Source organism: Triticum dicoccoides, chromosome 3B, assembly GCF_002162155.2.
Source record: "Triticum dicoccoides isolate Atlit2015 ecotype Zavitan chromosome 3B, WEW_v2.0, whole genome shotgun sequence".
In the NCBI taxonomy this organism is placed as follows: Eukaryota; Viridiplantae; Streptophyta; class Magnoliopsida; order Poales; family Poaceae; genus Triticum; species Triticum dicoccoides.
This window is the reverse complement of record NC_041385.1, coordinates 819,587,685-819,607,764: the sequence shown is the minus strand read 5'-3', so window position 1 is coordinate 819,607,764 and position 20,080 is coordinate 819,587,685. Positions and strand designations below refer to the sequence as shown.

The following is a 20,080-nucleotide window of genomic DNA, read 5'->3' as shown; positions in this document are numbered from 1 at the left end:
GAGGTGGACTTCACCGTGAAGCCCGGCGACCGCGTCGCACAAATGATCGTCCAGGTGATCGTGACGCCGGAGGTCGCCGAGCTGGAGGACCTCGATACCATCGTTTGGGGGGGAGGGAGGATTGGGGTCCACCAGCTTCTGAACTCCGAGCCTTGGTAGATACATTTAGAGAAGTGGTATGTTTAGGCTATTGGTGGAACACTAGGAAAGGTACGTACCCACCTTTGGTTGTGTGCGTTTACTGTTAAATGGAATCATGTGATCTCTTGCAGTTGAGATGTTCAATGTTGCATCCATGAATGGTGCAAGTGTTAAGATGGTCATGTGACCTTAATTTATTTTGCAATGGACGTGTCTCTGATCTTCATCCATGAATGCTGCATCTAATTTTTATTTTTTTATTCTTAATTTGTTAGTAGTAGCGTGGGGGGAAAATGTGTGCTACTAGTATTTAAGATACTAGTAGCGTGTGTTATAACAGATGCGCTACTACTATTCTTTTATTAGTAGCGCGGGCTTCAAATAGTAGTAGCGTGGGTGGCATCCGCGCTACTACTAACTTTTCAGTAGTAGCGCGGGTTGCACCCAAGCTACTACTAACTTTTAGTTGTAGTGCGATACTAGTAGCGCGGGTACCCGCGCTACTAGTAGCCAATTTACCCGCGCTGCTAGTAGCCTTTTCCCTAGTAGTGTAAGCAACTTCACTAGCAAACAAATGAATGACAACTGCGCACAGGAGTGACGAGGATCTTGGCAGACCAAAAAGAGTCCTGAATTAACAGAACAGACCAGCAATTCTAGATTACTCCAACAGCAACAAGATCAACAGTTTATGCAAGCCATCAAGGTAATTCCCCTATTGATCGACCAAGCATCTAGCCATCTAAAGCAAAACGATACAGGTAGGTAACAGTACCAACATAGCAGCAATGAAAATAACAGAAAATTAAAATATAAGTGTGGCAGCGCATATAACATTTGCCAGAAAGAACATGCTTCCACCTTGTTTTAACAATACTTTTAAATTTAATAGTAATGTGGTTATCCATGGCATCATCAGTCTTATCCAAACCAGAGCAAGTAAAGGAGCTAATAGTCCTAATTCATGTCATGTTATCATATCAGGTATTGCATAAAGACATAATTCACACTTTCACAGATGTGGTAGACAGAGATGCGGAAGCCTTTCACCGAATAAACCTCCCCAGATTCGGTGCATGGAACAGCTCCCTTCCGTTCCCAACAGCAGCAAGGTACTGGTGCTGCTGCCTTGCTAGGGTCCAATGGCGTCCTCGCCGTCCCCCTCGCCGGGTTCCACGAAGGCTCACCAATAACATTAATGATATGTCCAAGGGTGGCCCTCCCAACAGGAACCTGAGAAAGAGAAACATCTTCCAGGTCAACAAATGAAGTGACTACATGTGTGTATGATTCAACTTCCAAAAAAACACCACCAGTGTACATGTATGTATCATATACAAGAGGCTCTTGCAGCAGACTGTAAATTGATCCAACAAAGGACATCAAAACCAAGTTTCCAGTATTCACAAAGCAACACTTGATATAGATAACTGTAACAAACAGACTGTAAATTGATCCAACTCAATCCAGCAGACACTAGTGTAGGTCGCATCGCCATAGAAAAACCAGCAGCATGGATCAATCATGGATAGAAACCAGCATCAATCAACTGCTAGTACATAGTAATTCATAGAGAAAAGGTTCAACAAGTTACTACTACTAATTAGTCCTAGTACAACAAAATAGGATAACATGGCAAATATTTGATATTACTCTGTTTAGAACATGCATGGTCAAAACAAGCAGTGCTGGTACAAAATTCCTCGGAAAAACAAGTCTGAATAGTTGACTATAATAATCTACTGCAACGAAATTCCCAAAACAGAGAATCTGACACTAGCAGTGGTAAGATTATGTAATGTTTTACGATCAGAGGAGCCGACATGCCGGAGAAGTTGTGGCATTACAAAAGGATTTGATTAAACCAACAGGCTAGAGCACAAGTACTGTGTGTTGAATTGATAAACGCGACAAACGATCACGACCCCTTACACAAATAGATTTAATCAAAAGGACAAACGAGAGTAATTCAGTAAAGTACTGCAATATTATCTGTTATTGATTCCAAATAAGTGGTATCTGACACAGACACTTAACCTGACGGAACTATGCATCAACTAGGCACGATTTCAGAACTGATCGCGTCGTGCAGCCAAATAATTCAGGAGGGCGACTCTGCTAAATTCCAATCCATTGTTGCAGTCGATCTAAAGTACTGACTGAAACAAACAAGTTGCCTCATCCGCGACCATCTAAAATTCAGTAAGTATGCGATACCGCTTGCTTTTTGTTAAGCCGACGAAACTAAACAATTTGACAAAGCAACATACGAAGGTGGCCTCTCCCTCTCTGCTCTCTCCCCACCCCCCAAATCCAGCAGCAGCGGGAGCATGCCCATGGCGACAACAAACACATGCCCTAGTGCATGAGCTACTCCCTTGGAAACCAAACGCGTCAGCGAAGGGAATGGATGGGATGGGGAGAAGATGGGCGAGATAGTGGCTACCTTGACGTGGGAGAAGCTGCGTTGTGGCGTCTCTAGCACTCCTATGGCGTCCGAGCAGAAGCAGACGGAGGAAGGAAGGACCCCGCCTCGATCTGGAACCTGTGCTGGCGCCGCTCTGCCTCCTCTATTGGAAAACCTCTGCATTGTGTCATTATATGTGACCAAGTTTCCAGGAAAAATAATAAACTTGTAATACGGTAATTATTTTAAAAAAGTGTTCTCAGAAATGAGCTACCATGTGTGGAGATCAATGGCTTTCAAGCCAAACGATCAATCTTATGGCCATATTCATGGCATAGTTTGTTCAAATGACCTCATATCATGCACAAGGGTGCATCTTGGACTCACAAACAATGCTGCCTAAGGAAGTTTTCATTTTCTTTGGACGAAAAATTCATTTTCAATTTTTTCGAGTGCCCAAAATGAGTTTTTTTGTGAAGGACCTACCATATATTTGTTGCAAAATTGGACCTAATCAATTTTATAAAATACTAGGCCATATATAATGCACAATTGACAAAATGGTTGGGTGTCAAAAGTTTTGATCCACCTCTGGTGAAAACGACAAATTCCCGCTGATTTAGTTGGAAGCGGGTCAAATTTGAACTGCAGGTGCCTCATAGTTTGCTCTTTATTTTTTCCAAAAATCATTTCTAGGTAAATAAGTATCTATTTAATCAGAAATACATTTTTTGATCGCGAGACATCGAGGTTTGGACGGTGGCTGAGGGCCCCAACTCTAGAGCACATAAGCTCGCATGCCCGCCGCGTGGTCACCGCGTGACCGTGGCGTTGCCATGCATTTTGGGCGGCCTAGGCATGTCTAGTGGGTTGGTCACTCCCCAGGTAGGTGCTAGTTAGAAAATTATAACATAAGATTTTCATGAGGAGACCGAACTATGCTCAAACATGAATTAGCAGCCAAGTGTTTGATTAGCGGTACGGGAAATGCACATGGCCAATGGGCGTGAGTTTTGGCTAAGGATGATCATATACTAAGAAGAATGTCTTCACAAATATGTAGGGAAATCAAGAATATATAAATAACACTTCCTTCACAAAGTGCTGCTCTGAATAGGAAAATTAATATAGTTGAGTTATTTTTGAACTAGGCAAGGAAGGTTTTTGACATATTTGATGAAGATATGATCCAAACAATTTATGAGATTTTTTTGGGAATTTTTGGAATAACAGAAATATAGGTTGCTTCACAACCTAGGGCAAAAATTGACACATGGACATGACACATAGGCAAAACTGATGAGATGGTGCCTAGTCATCACAACCCACCACAATCTACAAGGCTATGACCATTTATATTGGTCGTTAACAACTAGAAATAAGGCAGCGAACCAGCACTGTTTGCTTTATGACCATTTTGTGTAAGGAAATTACGACCTTTCTGACCAAAATGGTCGCAATGGTTTAGGGATTGGAGCCCCCCGAACAGCTTTTGACCAATTGGTCTCAAATGGTCATAGATCTATGACCAATTCTTCTAGGGTCAATGACAGAAGGTCACTAGTTGACATATTTCTTGTAGTGTCTTCCGGTATGAGGATGTATGGCAGTCCCATGCAGAGTATGACAGTTTTGTTGCTGAGGCGTGGAGAAGGAACCATGCTGGACAAGGACTCGCAGGAATACAGGACACCTTACATAAACTCCAAAGTGAGCTAGGAGCGTGGGGTGCCAAGGAATTCGTATGCCTTGCCAAGAAGGTTAAAAAGCTATAGTCCAAGCTTGAGGTTTTGACGAAGCAATCTATTGGTAGAGGCCCAACGGATGAGGAGAAAGCTACAGTGCTGAAACTTCGTGAAGCATTAAGGCAAGAGGAGGTGTGGATGAGACAGCGTTCCCGAGTGTCGTGGCTGCGGAAAGGAGACCGAAACACAGCCTACTATCATGCACAAGTGGCGCAGCGGAAACATTTGAATATGATTGCCAATCTTCGTCGTGCGGATGGATCTTTTTGTGCATCTAAGCCTGAAGATATGGCGGAAGTATAGTCATTCTATCAAAACTTATATTCCTCTCAAGAGTATAATGATATGAGTGAGTTGTTGCAGTATGTTCCCGAGCGTGTCACCGGGGAAATGAATATGATGCTGGATAAACCATATGAATTGGAGGAGGTCCGAGCTGCACTGTTTCAGATGTCGCCCTCGAAGGCTCCGGGAGTTGATGGTTTTACTGCGGGGTTTTTCCAGCGGCATTGCAATATCATTCAAGGAGATTTACTACCCACTATTCTGGGTTTTCTTAATGGGGGCGAGCTACCAGAGGGTTTCAATGATACTTCGATCACACTCATCCCAATGGTACGCAACCCTCAATGCATTGCTCAGTACCGACCCATTTCGTTGTGTCCGGTTCCTTACAAGATCGGGGCCAAGATGATCACTAATCGCTTGAAAGAGCTAATGGACATTGTGGTTGGTGAAGAGCAAAGTGCTTTTGTCCCCGGCAGGTTGATTACTGATAATGTTGTGGTGACTTTTGAGAGCGTCCACACGATGAGAAGGAGGAAGAAAGGGAAGAATTTTTCTTGTGCTGTCAAGTTAGACATGATGAAGGCCTATGATCGAGTCAAATGGCACTATTTGGAGGCAATTATGACTAAACTTGGTTTCAGCGGTAAGTTTGTGAACTTAATAATGAAGTGTGTTTCTTCAGTAAGGTTTACAATGAGAGTTAATGGGGAGCTTCTGCCATATTTTACACCATCCTGTGGTTTACGTCAAGGAGATCTCGTATCACCTTTTCTCTTCTTATTATGTGCAGAAGGACTTACTTCACTGTTGAATTCCTATGGCTCCCCTCTTATTGACAGAGGCATCCGTGTGTCCTTTCGGGCACCATGGGTGAGCCATTTGTTATTTGCCGATGATAGTCTAATCTTCATCAGTGCAACGCAGGAGAGCGTGGTTCGGCTGAATGAAATTTTGATCATATACGCCTCATGCTCCGGCCAGGCTGTAAACAGAGGAAAAAGTGCAGTCTTCTTTTCGCCGAACACTCCAACAGATAGAAGGCATGAGTTGAAGATCCTGTTGGGCATACAAGTGGAGGCATTCAGCGAGTGGTATCTTGGACTCCCAACTGCGGTCAGGAGGATTACTAGTGGTACTTTTGACCACATTGGTGAGAGATCACGCAGTAAAATGAACGGGTGGGCCGAGAGACTTCTAGCCTGCGCTGGAAGAGAATCACTTATCAAATCGGTCATCCAAGCAATCCCAATGTTCAGTATGACCTGCTCCCTTTTGACAAATAAGGTCTGCAAAAGTTTGACAGCCAGTATGGATAAGTTTTGGTGGAGTGGATCCCTGGATCGTCGATCTATGCATTGGTTGGCATGGGACAAGCTCGATTCCCCATAAGCTCGTGGGGGCATGGGTTTTAGAGACCTGAAGCTCTTCAACTTGGCGCTGCTCGGCAAGCATGGGTGGAGGTTTATCACTAACCCTGAATCGCTTTGTGCTCGGGTAATGAAGGGCCGTTATTTTCTTGATGGTGACTTTATGGAGGCCATGGTGCCAAAGACTTCCTCTGCCATTTGGCGAGCGATAGTGGCAGGCAGGGCGGCGCTCCAATCTGGAATGATTAAGAGGGTGGGAGACGGGACTACAATCTCTATTTGGCATGACAGATCCCAGGCCTCGTGGGGGTATGTGATTTATAAGGCAGACGGCGAAAAAGTTTCGGCTGACGGCAAATTCTTTGTCGTCTATCAGATAAAAAGCTGACGGCAAATTATTCTTTGCCGACTTATCTTTGCCGTCTGAGTTTGCCGTCTGCTTCCTGACGGCAAAATCTTTGCCGTCTGGATTTAGGTCTTTGCCGTCTGTGATCCACAGACGACAAATTACCTGTTTCCTGTAGTGTTACCGGATCCCCACAGACCGAAGAACAGATGTGGAAGTCGCTCTGGAAACTCAAGGTGTTGCCAAAGGTTTGTGTTTTCTGGTGGAGGGTGGTGCGTGGAATACTCCCAGATGAATGTACCTTAAGGCATTGACATATAAAGGTAATCAGCAGATGTAATGTCTGCAATTTAATGGATGAGGACCTAATGCACGCCCTATTGCATTGCTCCCATGCAAAGTTGTTCTGGGAACAAGCATTTGCTCTCTTCAATCTTCGAAGGCCGCGATTGCACCCGGATACATGGTCCCGTGACATTTTATGTGAGGGGCGGTTTTTTGATGTTGAAAGGGCTCAAATGATATCAGTAATGTGGGCGATATGGCACTCGCGGAATAGAGTTACTCATGCAGATGATCAGCTTGACCCTTATACTTCGGTTAAGAGAATCCTGGAGGATTTGGCCTTGCTTGATATGCCAGACAAACATGCATCGGTGCTCCCGGGCTTTGGGTTGATTCCACCAGAGTTGGGGATCGTCAAGATCAACACAGATGCGGCTCTGAACTTGGACTCCACCAGGATAGGAGTGGGTGGTGTTGCTCGCTCCACAAATGCTTTGTTGGGTGCATGGAGTAAACCCCATCCGGGGATTTCGGATCCGTTCATTGGGGAGACAATGGCGTTGCGTGATGGAGTTATCTTTGCTAATCTACGTGGCTTCTCCCATGTGATCATGGAAACAGACTGCCTGAAGACTGTTAATCTCTGGAACACTCGTCACAATAGCCTTTCTGTTGTGGCTCCTTTACTTTTAGAAATTGGAGAGCTAGTTGTCTCTTTTTCTTCTTTTGTTATTCAACATGTAAGTAGATCAGCCAATGTTTCGTCCCACCTTTGTGCTAAACATGCATGCACATTGATGGTCATCGAAAGTTGGACTGGATCTAGACCATCTTTCCTACTCACCAGCCTCTTGGCTGATGATGCTAGGAGTTCTTTTGTTGAATAAAAAGCTCTCAATTGGAACGCAAAAATAATAATTCCTACATGCAGTCAGCACCTGCTAATGACACTAGTGCACAAGGGCCTGGTCCAGATTTCGAGCAGATGTTGTCTGCACGGACGCGGTGATAACCGGGTGCCTAGACACCCGGGTGCTAAAAGTCCATTCTCATGTGTTACCACAGTAATACTAATGCAAAGGAATGCAGAAGAATGTTTTGCGTACATCTATTTTCTTCGGAATTTAAGACCTTATATATGTCTTTGCTCCAAACATTTCTAAGGTATTCGTTTTAGGAGAACAGCTATAGTTTTTGCAGTTGGATTTTATTTCTTCTTCTTGCAAATCTTAATGTAACTCAAACATGAATTATATGAAGTGGCATACTCAATATGACTACCGACATTTATTTTCTGAATCACAAGGCAATTAATGGTGGCATCTCACCAGTAGAAAAAGACTCATTTGTCCCGGTTCTAGAGGGCCTTTAGTCCTGGTTCTGGAACTAGGACTAAAGGGTCGGTACTAAAGGCCGCCCCCTTTAGTCCCTGTTTTTATACAAACCGGGACTAAAGGCCCTCCACGTGGCCGCTATCTGGAACTCCACCTTTAGTCCCGGTTGGTACGAAATTTTATTTTTTGAATTTTTTTCTGATTTTCAAATTTTGGATTTTTCAATTTAATCTCTAATCACCACTCATCACTGCTCAATTTAACCTCTAATCACTAATCACCCCTCATCATTCCAAATCGTCTAACTTCCCGGCCGGTCACCCATCCTCTCACTACTCCAGCCTGAGCACGCCTAACTTCCGGGTTCTATTCCCCCTCGTTTCCAAGTCTGCACTTGTTGTTTTTCTGACAATAGTAAGGTGTCAACCCTATTAACCCTCAGGAGTTTAGCTTGAGCATGAAGTCATATGTTTCACTGTTTGAGTTTGAAACTATTATTCTAAAAAACAATAATTATTTTGTAACACTAATATTTCTTGAAATAAGTAGTTGGACCATAGTTTGACCAGATTTGACCAAAATTCAAAATACTAAAATAATTATTTAGTAACACTAATATTCTTGAATAATTATTTAGTACCACTAATACTTCTTGATCATAGTTTGACCAGATTTAACCAAAATAAAAAAAACTGAAATTTGAGTATAACTTTTTTTCCTTTTAGAATTTGAGAATTCTAAAAAATTGGAAATAGGCCGTAGGCCGTCAAAATCGGAAACGGATTTTTGTGCTGATTTTTTTGATGTATTATGCATTTTTTTCGACATCGTATGCAAAAGATATAGCCGTTTATGTTTTCATAACACTTTTTTTGCAAAACATATCCAAATTTAAGTTTTTTAATTTTCCTAAGATGTAGTAGCATAACTACATCTCGAAGGATTTTAATTTTTGACGTTTTTATCATTTGCAGATTATCGATCACTACTGTGAGGTCTACATCTTATCATTTTGATAATATGACTACCTTCAATGTGCTCTTCCAAATATTAATACTGAATGTGACTACCTTCAATGTGCTCTTCCAAATATTAATACTAAATGTGACCACCTCCTTGCACGTCTGCGCGCATTCCCACCCAACACCAGCATTGAATTGGCGCTCCGGCCAAGGGCGCCACCCGCTACATGCCTGACTGAATACGCCTCCCCACCGCATTAAACCCGCGTGGAAGTCGAGAAACCTACTCCGGCCACACGTCCGTTCACGAGCATGGCGACATTAAACACAATGCTAGGCAAGAAGGAGGCCAGACGTTGGGCAAGAATAGCATCACTCCGCCGTTCCCCATCTCCTCCTTCCACCATTTTTCTTCACCCTTTCCATGGCATTTGATGAGAAGGAAGAGCAGTTTTTCGGCATAAAAGCCGGTTGGGTAGCCCGCCGGATGTGAGCGGCAGCTTGCTGCTCTACCTCTAAGACAGACGGAGCAAGTTGCCGCTCCAAGCCGGCGCGTGGTTCAGCAACTCGCCGCTCCAAGCCAGCTCGCAGAGGAGTGCCGAATTGATCACAGACGACACGGGGGAGCACGGCGGCACGGGCATCATCGCTGTTGTGGACAGTGCCGGGTCGTACCACGCCTCCCGTGCCTGCGACCGCGCCATCCGTCGTGCATCTGCGTCTGCCGCCAACATCGAAGGAAAGTAAAACATGGCAGGATGCCGTTGCTTGGGTCCCAGGAAGGCCACCACCGGCGCATCACCGACTTGTACAGTCGTTGACATGTCCGGTTCTTTATCTCAGACCATCGTCGGCCACCATCTGGGCTCCACGGAAGCGCATGAGCCCCTCCCATCCCTTCCGGCCGGAGCACCCTCTTTGCCAGTCTACTGAGCGGAGCAACCTAACATAGGGAAGATAGGGGACGTATGTGCCTCCGGGACTCTCAGTAGTATGATGAGCAGGCTGCCGGCCATGGGAAAGACAAAGCGATGCATCACGGTTGGTCGTAGACTAGCATAGTGTATCCTTGTCATGGAGTGGAGCTCTGCATGAACGTACGTGCACATAGTTTTATCTTTTTTATTTAAAATATGTCCAAAATGTAAATTTACAGTTTTGTGTGAAATCCGCTTAGTTTGTATGAATTATATCTGGTTTGCTGAAAAAATGTTTGTAATGTATGTGGGCAGCGTTTGATGGTTGCCTCCCGCGTCCTTGTCTAGGACTGGTCTCTTTTTGGGGACGATTACGGGAGGAAATTTGCGAGTCACCGTCGAAGTGGCACGATGGCGACATGACATGAATTGGAAGGAACCCTTGCACGGACACACGCTAACACGGAGGCACCAACAATTCCCCGGCTAAGCAAACATGCGCCACTCCAACTTTTCGTCGAAGCAGATTTTCCCCGTGCGCTCCCCTGCTTTTCTCCTCCACGAGAACCATCTCGACTGTCACGCCAAAGTCACGTATGCCCCCACGAAATCTTCACATCCTTTTCCACTTGCTATCATTTGTTGAACTACGAGACTATGACATGCTCACAATTATTCACCTCTTTTTTCCCTTTTCCACTTGTTATCGAGTGTGCACCCTCCTTCCTGTTTGTGCCACTTCCATTTGTGTGTTCTATAGATGGTGCTTGGATAGTGATCTCACATGGAAATGATACTCCAATAAATGACTCAAGTTCTTGCACCTTCATCTGTTGACATGGTCAACAACATCAGGAATACCCTTATGCAAATATTTCATCTTCTCCTCATAATTTTTGGCAGCCATCACGCCCATATTGTACATAGTGCATGTACCTGAGTATAGTTGATTAGTGGCAAGTGAAATTGATTTAGTTGACCCTTGAATGGTGGTGCCATTTGAGTCAATTAACGTCATCTTTGTAGCCATTTTTGTCCACCTATCAAGAATATATTGACTTGGGATCTCCTTCAATTTCTCTCTTTTGAGGACAAGGATGATGTGTGAATAGGGTATACCCATATATTTAAACAATTTGCAAAAATAGTGTGAAATCTTCGTCGTAGTATTTTACATCACCTCTCTAACTTTGCCACTTAAATTAGAGATACGAGTGGTTTGTACCTTCACCAACTTGTTCTATTGTAAGTACATCACACATGTCCCTAACAGCGATCAACTCATCTTGAAATAGATGAAAAAATAGTATGAGTATAGGCATCTCTAGCATGACTCTTAATGCTCCAAGTGGTCTCTAGTAACGGTAGTGTATGAATTGTGCTATTGTCATCACCCAATTCTTTTTGGCATTCCTTTTCAGTGACACTTTCAAATCCTATCCAAAACTCAAGTAGAGAGAGTCGACGACTAACAAAGTGACTAAAGAAAACATTTTCACTCTCAGATGTCGATGTAGTCCGCAATAACCCACCAAGGAAGACACCTATGAAGTATGCAGGTATCCATCATTGACTAACTTGCCAGTCAACCATGTGCTTCTCTCTAGTCCACTAGTTCATGTTCAGTCGAATTAGTGTGTAAGACACGATAGTCAGTTAAAAATTCATAATTCTTATCGTTTTGTACTAAACTTTTTTATTTTGTAACATTTGGTATTTTCACTAAATGTATGCCGTGTTTTTTTTGTACATCGTTGCATAATATTTATAAATACTATTTTAATGAATAACTAGCATGATTAATAATGTAATCATGCACATGCATGTTATAGTACATAATTTTCATATTGATTAAGCATTTATCACTACAACAATAGTGTGCTTTACTAAAGTGAAATTATGTTCTCGAAATAATAAATTTAGTTTTATATTGGGCTGTTTAAGGAGATCCTTTGTTACAATGGATTTCACACTAAATCTAAGCAAACCCAAAAGTTTCAAATTACTCTCAATATTAATGTATGCACCTTATTATTTATTAGAGTGAATCTATATCAATTCAATGTCCATGGTATCCTTAAATATCTAGAAACCTTGTAAGTAGTGTTTCAAATTGTATGAATCTAACAATAATTTGGAGGTTTCTAGAAAATTGGACTATTTAGTTTATGAGTAATGAAAAACATATATCTTATGTGTATCAAGTGTGAACAATTAGATTGTTGTCGAGACCCTTCTCCAGCTTTGACTCGTTAACAGTGATATGTTCGCAACAAAATTTTCCTTACTTGTTTTTGAACATGCATCCTCTATTGTTGCGGTATAAACATACAAGATCATATTATTTGTTTAGCATGCATGATATATTTTTTAGAATAAAACATATGTCTGCTGTTTTATTCATTTGGTTTTAGCTACAATTCTTCCTGAAATAGCCGTTGTTACTATAAGGTACCTAGTTAACTAATACCAAAGAATTAGTCTTTTTGAAGTCGACTCGGAAATGAACCCCATCAGATTGGATTTGTGTTTTAAAAGCAACAACAGAAGAGACAATGAATGTATAAACGCACTACAATTCATAGGTTTATAGATGCTACCGCTACTCTTTAATTTGTATGCATGCCGAAGTTTTATTTCCTTGATATCTTGCAATGCAAGTGTATGCATACATTTCCGGCTGAAAATAACATTAGATTCGATATTAGAGTTCCAAAGCTATAGTGTGGAAATCATAATCATGGTTGGGACAGCGCGTAATGCAGAAAAACTTACACATCAATTTTGAGAAATGGCATTGCAGAAATGGTCTATAAACACTGTACATTTGCAAACTTGTAGAATCTGTCTCCTCCAAAGGATTACAAATAACGTCTATTCGATGGCTTTAGATGTGGACGTTGTCTCTATGATACAAATTTGATCGTTGTTTTACTATATGCACACACTAGTACAAATAACTAAAAAATGTATACCTTTAAACATCATATAATACTCTGAAACGAGCCAAGTAAGGTAAATTCTACAAAACATATCATAAAACATGGCAAAAGTCTCAAAGCGAGAGTGAACATTGTATCCGATGCACGGTAAAACAAGAAAAAATGAATCTATGGAAGAGGTGAAACACGTGAAATTGATACTTACATGCTGGAGTATTTAACAAAAAAACTACCACATTTAAGGTTTCGATCCTACGGAACTACTACTTTAAAATCGTAAGCAAAAACTATCAGCTGAACCTAATTTTTTTCCAAAACGACCACGGATAGTGGCCGGTTTAGACGATTTAGATGCATTTACGGCAGGAGGGGCCTGCTTTTCGGGGGAAGTGTGAGGGGAAAGTCAACTCCATTACGTTGGACCGTTAAGTTGACCGTTATGACCCGTGGGGGCTCACATGTCAGCAGGAACTTTCTTCTTCCTCCCCTCTTTTTCTCTTTGACAATTTAACTAGCACCTTGTGTGCATCGGGCAGCACCACCGCACCGACATCGGCGAGCAGCGGCAGCCCGTACTCGTATGCACCTTGTGTGCATCAGCGCTCCCAACCAAATAAATGGTTGGAAAACACTACCGCTCCATCCAACTACAGCGGCACGATGGCGACATGCATGAGAAGGAAGGAACCCACACACGCACGCACGCCAAACGCGGAGGCGGCGCCCACATTTTCCCGGCAAAACAAACGCACGCGCAGCCAACCTCGAACATTTCAGTCCCCGAAGCAGATTTTCCCCGTCCCTTCTCCACGAGAACCATCTTGGCCGTCACGCCAAAGTCACGTACGTCCCCCACGAAAGCTTCGCATCCATTTCCAGTAGAAGACTACTGACCCGCCGTGGTTGACCACCCAGAAGAAAAACCTCCTGTCCAATCCGCCACACGGCATGTACGTACGTCCACGACGACCACGGCATCTCTCCTCGGGCCCTGCATGCCGTGAAGCTTCCAAGGACCGCGTCGCGCCCGAGTATATATGCACACGCGCACCTCCAAGATCACGCAGCAGCAACCTACAGCTCTATAGCAAAGCAGATGATCTAGGAAACACAGGCAGGATCAAGATCAACTAAAGTCTTATCAAGTGCCTCTCGATTGTCGACCATCCGGCGAGAATGGTTGTGACGAAGTCGGGCGAGCTGAGGGCGCTGTTCTTGTCACTGGACCGGGACGCGGACGGCAGGATCTCCGCGGCGGAGCTGCGTGGGTGCATGCGGGCGACGCTGGGCGAGGACGTGCCGGTCGAGGAGGCCGAAGCGATGGTGGCGTCGGTAGACGCGGACGGCGACGGGTTGCTGTGCGAGGCGGAGTTCCTTGAGCTGGCGCAGCAAGCGGCCTGGGCGGGCGCGGACGACGAGAACGACGAGCTGAGGATCCGGGCGCTGAGGGAGGCGTTCGGGATGTATGAGATGGAGGGGCAGGGGTGCATCACGCCGGCCAGCCTTGGGCGGATGCTCGGCAGGCTTGGCGCTGAGCAGGGCGCCGGCGAGTGCCGCGCCATGATCTGCCGGTTCGATCTTGATGGTGACGGCGTGCTCAGCTTCGACGAGTTCAAGATCATGATGAGCTAGAGGCCTGACCCCGGACCCAAGCATATACCATCTCCGTCTTGCATATAGCCCCTTCGCTCGTTCATTCATTCGATTGTTACATGGTAGTAGACTAGTAGTACAAAATTTGTAGTGATGATGCACAGACAGTAATTGATCTATGTGATACCTTTGGTCTCAATCGATTGTCGGTGCTTTTGGTATTTGATTGTGTGTATCTCGAGGAATTCAGATGCCGGAAATGAATGGAAAAGGTGTATGTGAAGGGGCTGACTTCTCATCCTCGGCTCCAACCCTTTAAGCTGGGGAGTATCATACACTAGTATCCTGTTGTTGTATGACACTACTTCCGTAATGCATAGCATGAACTAATCTGAAATATCATGACACATAGTACTCCCTCTCTCTCAGCTTACAAGGCGTGCGCGTACCCCTAGGTCGTCTATTTGACCAACCTAATACAAGTCATATATTACAAAAAATATATCAATATAAAATTCAGATATTCTATTTTCAAACCGTATAATTTTTGTGTTATATAGTTTATATTAGGGTGATAAAATTGGCAACCTAGGTATACGCGCAGGACATGTAAATTGAGACGGAGAAAGTAGCGTAGAATTTATTGAAGAATATATACACAGGAGCTCCTGGGTGCACCAGGCCTGCCAGCCTCGGGCGGATGCTTGGCAGGCTTGGCGCCGAGCGGGGCGCCGTCGAGTGTCGCTCCATGATCTGCCGGTTCGACCTCGATGGTGATGGCGTGCTCAGCTTCGAGGAGTTCAAGATCATGATGAGCTAGAGCGCCTGACCCCGGACCCAAGCATATACCATCGTCGTCTTGCGTATAGCCCCTTCGCTATTTTATTCATTCGTTCATTTGATTGTTACATACATGGTAGTAGTACAAAAATTGTCATGATGATGCACAGTAATTGCTCTATGTGAATACCTTTGGTCTCGATCCATTGTCGGTGCTCTTGGAATTGGATTCTGGGTTTCTCAATGAACTCAGATGCCCGAAATGAATGGAAAACGTGATTGTGTGAAGGGGCTGACTTGTCATCCTCGGCTCCAAACCCTTTAGACTCGTCGTAGCGGGGAGTACCATATACTAGTATCACCCATATGATACTAGCGTATGATACTTGCATAATATTATAAGTTAATATCTTAGATGGTCTCATTTATTATCATGCATGACACATAGTAGCATAGAATATATTATGATATGGTATCATAATATGATAACTCAACCCTCTCTTTCTTTGTTTAATTCCACGCCACCTCATAAAATTACCTAGTTCGCATGCAGGATACTAGCTATGGTACTCCCATTACGACCAGCCTTAAGCTTTGTTTGGTAGTCACGGGACCAAACCAACCCCCTAGGGCATTCAATCCACCCAGAGATTGGGTAATCCCCACTCCCTCACCCAATCCATGTAGGGATTAAATCTCTAGATGCCCTCAATCCATCCCTCACCCAATCATGTTCGGTTAAATCCCTGCTAGTAGGTAGCCGCTGCCGCCAAGTTCACATTGGGCTTAGCCGCCGCCAAGAGTTCACCTCCTGGTCCTACGTGGTTTGTTTTCTACAAATGAGGTGACGATTCTGTTTCCCCATGTTTTTTGCAAGGATTGAAGGGGTTTCGGTTGGGAAACGGCCCACACGGGGCTTAACTGAACCCGCACGAACGGATGGGCCGAGATACACCCCGGCGAAGGTGCTACCTGTGGACCCATGTGGGATTGAGCAGGGAACACCGCGTGTATGGGCGTAATCGGACAAGCACTTAGAGGGCTGCATGTGAATAGTTTTTTTAATTCAAAATATAGGAGTAACCAAATACACACTCGGGTTATATGGTTTACATTTGAGAGTCATAGCACCAAATATACCAAAATAGTCCCTGCTATATTATTTAGGCACAAAATATGTGTAAGTTGCCAAAAATTTATTTAGGGCCTCTATTCAATTTTCTATGCCGCTAGACTAAGATCCAACCATCATCTTTTTTTTCTTCTTCCTCCAGCTTTTATTTCGTCCGACCGTTCCTCCTTCCACCAAACCGACTTACCCAAATTGCAAATTCAATGGACTTACATTTTTTTAAGCAAAAGACAGCCTTCCTCTCTGATTTTCTATTAAAGAGATAATTTGGTTCGTATCTTACTAACTAACTCCCACCAGCAACTACAACAAAGCTAAAAACATCTTCAACCCAAGAGGCAAAACATCTGGGAAAAAACAGCTCAGCAGATGAAGAACCTAGAGTCTCCAACGCCACAAACAAGGGCTGACACAAACATATTACACAAAACCTCCAGAGTTTTAAACTCAACAATACTAGAAGCTACCAACACAAGACCTAGAGCCAAACCACAACTACAAATACAGAAGGTAAATTTGAAGCAGACATCAGCATCCATGGGAAAGACATCACCAAGCAAAAGTCTGCTTCCAGAAAAATTCCAAAGCGCCAGTCCAGTATTAGCCACTGATCCCTGAGAACTCCTAGTCTCCACCCTTGTGAAGCTCTATACACCTCGTTTGCTACATGCTCTATGATTCTTGCCCCCAGCATCAACACCCATTGATTTTCGTCATTTATCTACAGAATGGCCCAAGAAGATATCCAGTGATATATCAGTTTGATGAGAATAATTGGTTCATGATTGCGGCGGAGAAGAAGCGGAGTGGAGCCCGGGTGTAGCATTGGAGGAGACGGAGTCGTCGAGTTCCGGCAATGGTGTGACCGGGTGGCTAGAGTGGTGGAGCGGCGGCGGAGGCGAGATAGAAAACGGATGTAGAGAAAAATGAAAGGATAGATGCATGGGGTCCGGGATGAGTTTTGGGTGGCCGGGGGTGTGCGAGTCCTACATGACTACTGTTCGGTCTTCCGCAAAGCGTCCCACGTTTATTTCGACTTTGCAAAAAATGCGTCCGGGTCGATCGGCAGATCGATAGAGACCCTTGTTCAATGGCTAAACACGTTCGGAGGTCCGAACGGTTGTGGGTGGTGGTCTGCTTTGGAAATGCCCTAACAGAACCAAACCTATCGCAAAAAACACGCACAACTATTGAACGGAGGCAAGTGAAATGTGTACGCGTTGCATCAACGCTCGCGACCAAACAGCTGACAAAATAAATTGCTCCATCCAACAGCAGTGGCACGACCTATCTCATTGCCAAAACGCATCCCCCGCGGCTCTTGCGTCGCCCCTCACGGGCGACTCGAGAGCGACCTAACCCTAGCCTCGCCGTCCCACTCCCTACCCCCTTCCCCGCCCCGCCGCCACCCAAGGCGCTCGCCGGCGCGGCTGCTGGTGAAGGTGGCGGCGACGCGCTGCTGCTCTGTGCTGCAGGGGGCCCTGGATCTCAGGGTGGCGGCCCTGGTTGGCGAGGGCAGCGTCGATCTCGTCCGGCGGATGGCACCGCCGGTGCTGGCCGTCCCCACTGGCCGTGTGGGCGGCGGTGAGGCGGTGGAGACTCATCGCTGGTGCGGGCTGCGCTGCTGGCCTCGGCTGGCTTGCTTGCCGGTCTTCTCTCCTCTGCCGTGGTCCTCCCTCGCCGATCTGGGTGCTGCTCCTCCGGGCGGCCAGATCTGGCACTTGAGGGTGGGTGGTGGCCGTCCTAGAACGGGGGAAACCCCTGGTCGACCTCCCGCGACCCCGACGATGGCGGCGCTCCGGTGTCGATCTCCCTCCTAAGGGTGTGTCGGGCTTCTTCGTCACCTCCCTCCTCCTCTCCCACGATCCCGGGCGAAAGCCTTGGCCTTGCTGGCGGAACGGCGGCGGCGCTGTGGCGTCTCGGTCCTCCTTGGAGGCATCGTTCAAGGGAGGGTGAGGTTGTGGTCTCGCGGCAAGGTGCGTGGTGGCGGCGGCGTTGCTCTGCTCTCCGGGATGGCGGCTATGGTGGTCACGAGGTGGCCCCCCCTGCAATCCTTCAACGGCTCTTCGTCTTGTTCGGATCTGGGCAGCCGGTCGGTGGACGGCGTCTGCGTGTTGTGGCATGGTTCAGACGTAGGGGCGATGGGATCTCCCCTCCGGCAAGGCTCGTGGCGGCCAGATCTGGACCCATGATTTTCTCCATGCAGCACGGGTCCTCTCTGCATTCACTTGTGCTGTCTACTGATTGCAGTTGCTCCGCTGTTCTAGCTTGCGTAGAGTTCTCCGGCAGCTTGATCCTGTTTTCGCTGTGGTGGCGCCCTGCTCGCCATTGCTCTGCTTAGCTCTGTAATATGTGTGCACGCCGCCTTTTTCTTTGAGTTTTTCTTCAAGCTTTCGCCTTTGTATCAGCACTATTGTATCCTAGCCGGTTGATGGCTTCACTAATTTGAAGTCGGGCTTTACGTCTTTTGTCTAAAAAAAGAGCAGTGGCACGATGCCGACATGGAACGAATTTGCGTAGGAACCCACGCACGCGAGCGAACGCGGGGACGGCCAGAAGACTACACGCGACGCCAACCGACGCCGACCCCTTTTGCCAAGTCGGACCGCACGCACGCGCAACCAACGCTCATCTTTCGGGAAACAAAACACTCTTCCCCGCGCGCTTTTCTTTGTTTCTCGAATTAATCTAAACACGGACGCCACGCGAAAGCTTCGAATCCATTTCCTGGAGAATACTGACCTGCATGCCGTATTGCCGTGGTTGACCGCCCAGACCACAAGAATAACCCGCATGTCCACCACGACCACGGAATCTCTCCTCATGCCGTGAAGCTTCCATGGACCGCGTCGCGCCCAGAGTATATATATGCACACCCGCACCTCAGGACCTAGGAAGCCCAGGCTGAGCCTGTCTATAGTCGTCCATCCAGAGAGAATGGTTGCGACGAAGTCGGGCGAGCTGAGGGCGCTGTTCGCGTCGCTCGACAGGGACGCGGACGGCAGGATCTCCGCGGCGGAGCTGTGGGGGTGCATGCAGGACACACTGGGCGAGGATATGCCGGCGGAGGAGGCCTAGGCGCTGGTGGCATCGGCAGACGCGGACGGCGACGGGCTGCTGTGCGAGGCCGAGTTCCTCGAGCTGGCGCAGCAGGCGGCCTGGGCGGGTACGGACGAGGAGAACGATGAGCTTAGGATCCAGGCGCTGAGGGAGGCGTTCGGGATGTACGAGATGGAGGGGCAGGGGTGCATCACGCCGGCCAGCCTGGGCCGGATGCTCGTCAGGCTGGGGGCCGAGCGGGGCGCCAGCGAGTGCCACACTGCCACGCCATGATCTGCCGGTTCGACCTCGACGGCAACGACGTGCTCAGCTTCGACGAGTTCAAGATCACGATGAGCTAGCTACCTCGCGCCTGGACCCAAGCATATACCCCTAGTTTCGTCTGCATATAGCTCTTTCGCTCGTTCGTTCGTTCATTCATTCATTCATTCGATTGTCATATGGCACTAGTACAAAGTTTGTAATGATGATGCTCAGACAGTAACTGATTATTTTTACCAAAAGGGGTCAAAAAATATTTTTTGAACATCATTTTATTACTTACGTTTTACAAATATTTAAAAGATTATCTTGAGTGTTTTATTTAAAAAAATATTATTTAAGTTTTATTAAAAAATAGATAATACACAATTTATACTAAAATGTTCCTATTTACTAATCAACTTGTGTATGTATAATATTTTTACACACAAATATTTGAAAATAATCATATTTCTTATGTTTTACAAATATCTTAAAAAGATAGCGCGTGCAAAATGGGTCACAGTATCTGTATCCCAAA

At 45.7% G+C, this 20,080-nt stretch overlaps 1 protein-coding gene and 1 pseudogene across 1 annotated transcript; both read left to right on the top strand.

The window, feature by feature from the left end:
• Positions 1–13,819: 13,819 nt before the first annotated feature.
• Positions 13,820–14,562, top strand: LOC119282472 (probable calcium-binding protein CML31). Its single transcript, XM_037562697.1, has one exon. The coding sequence runs from the start codon at positions 13,911–13,913 to the stop codon at positions 14,364–14,366; it is 456 nt and encodes a 151-aa protein (XP_037418594.1). The 5' UTR covers positions 13,820–13,910; the 3' UTR covers positions 14,367–14,562.
• Positions 14,563–19,166: 4,604 nt separating this feature from the next.
• On the top strand, positions 19,167–19,759 carry LOC119282471 (annotated as a pseudogene).
• The last annotated feature ends 321 nt before the right edge of the window (positions 19,760–20,080 follow it).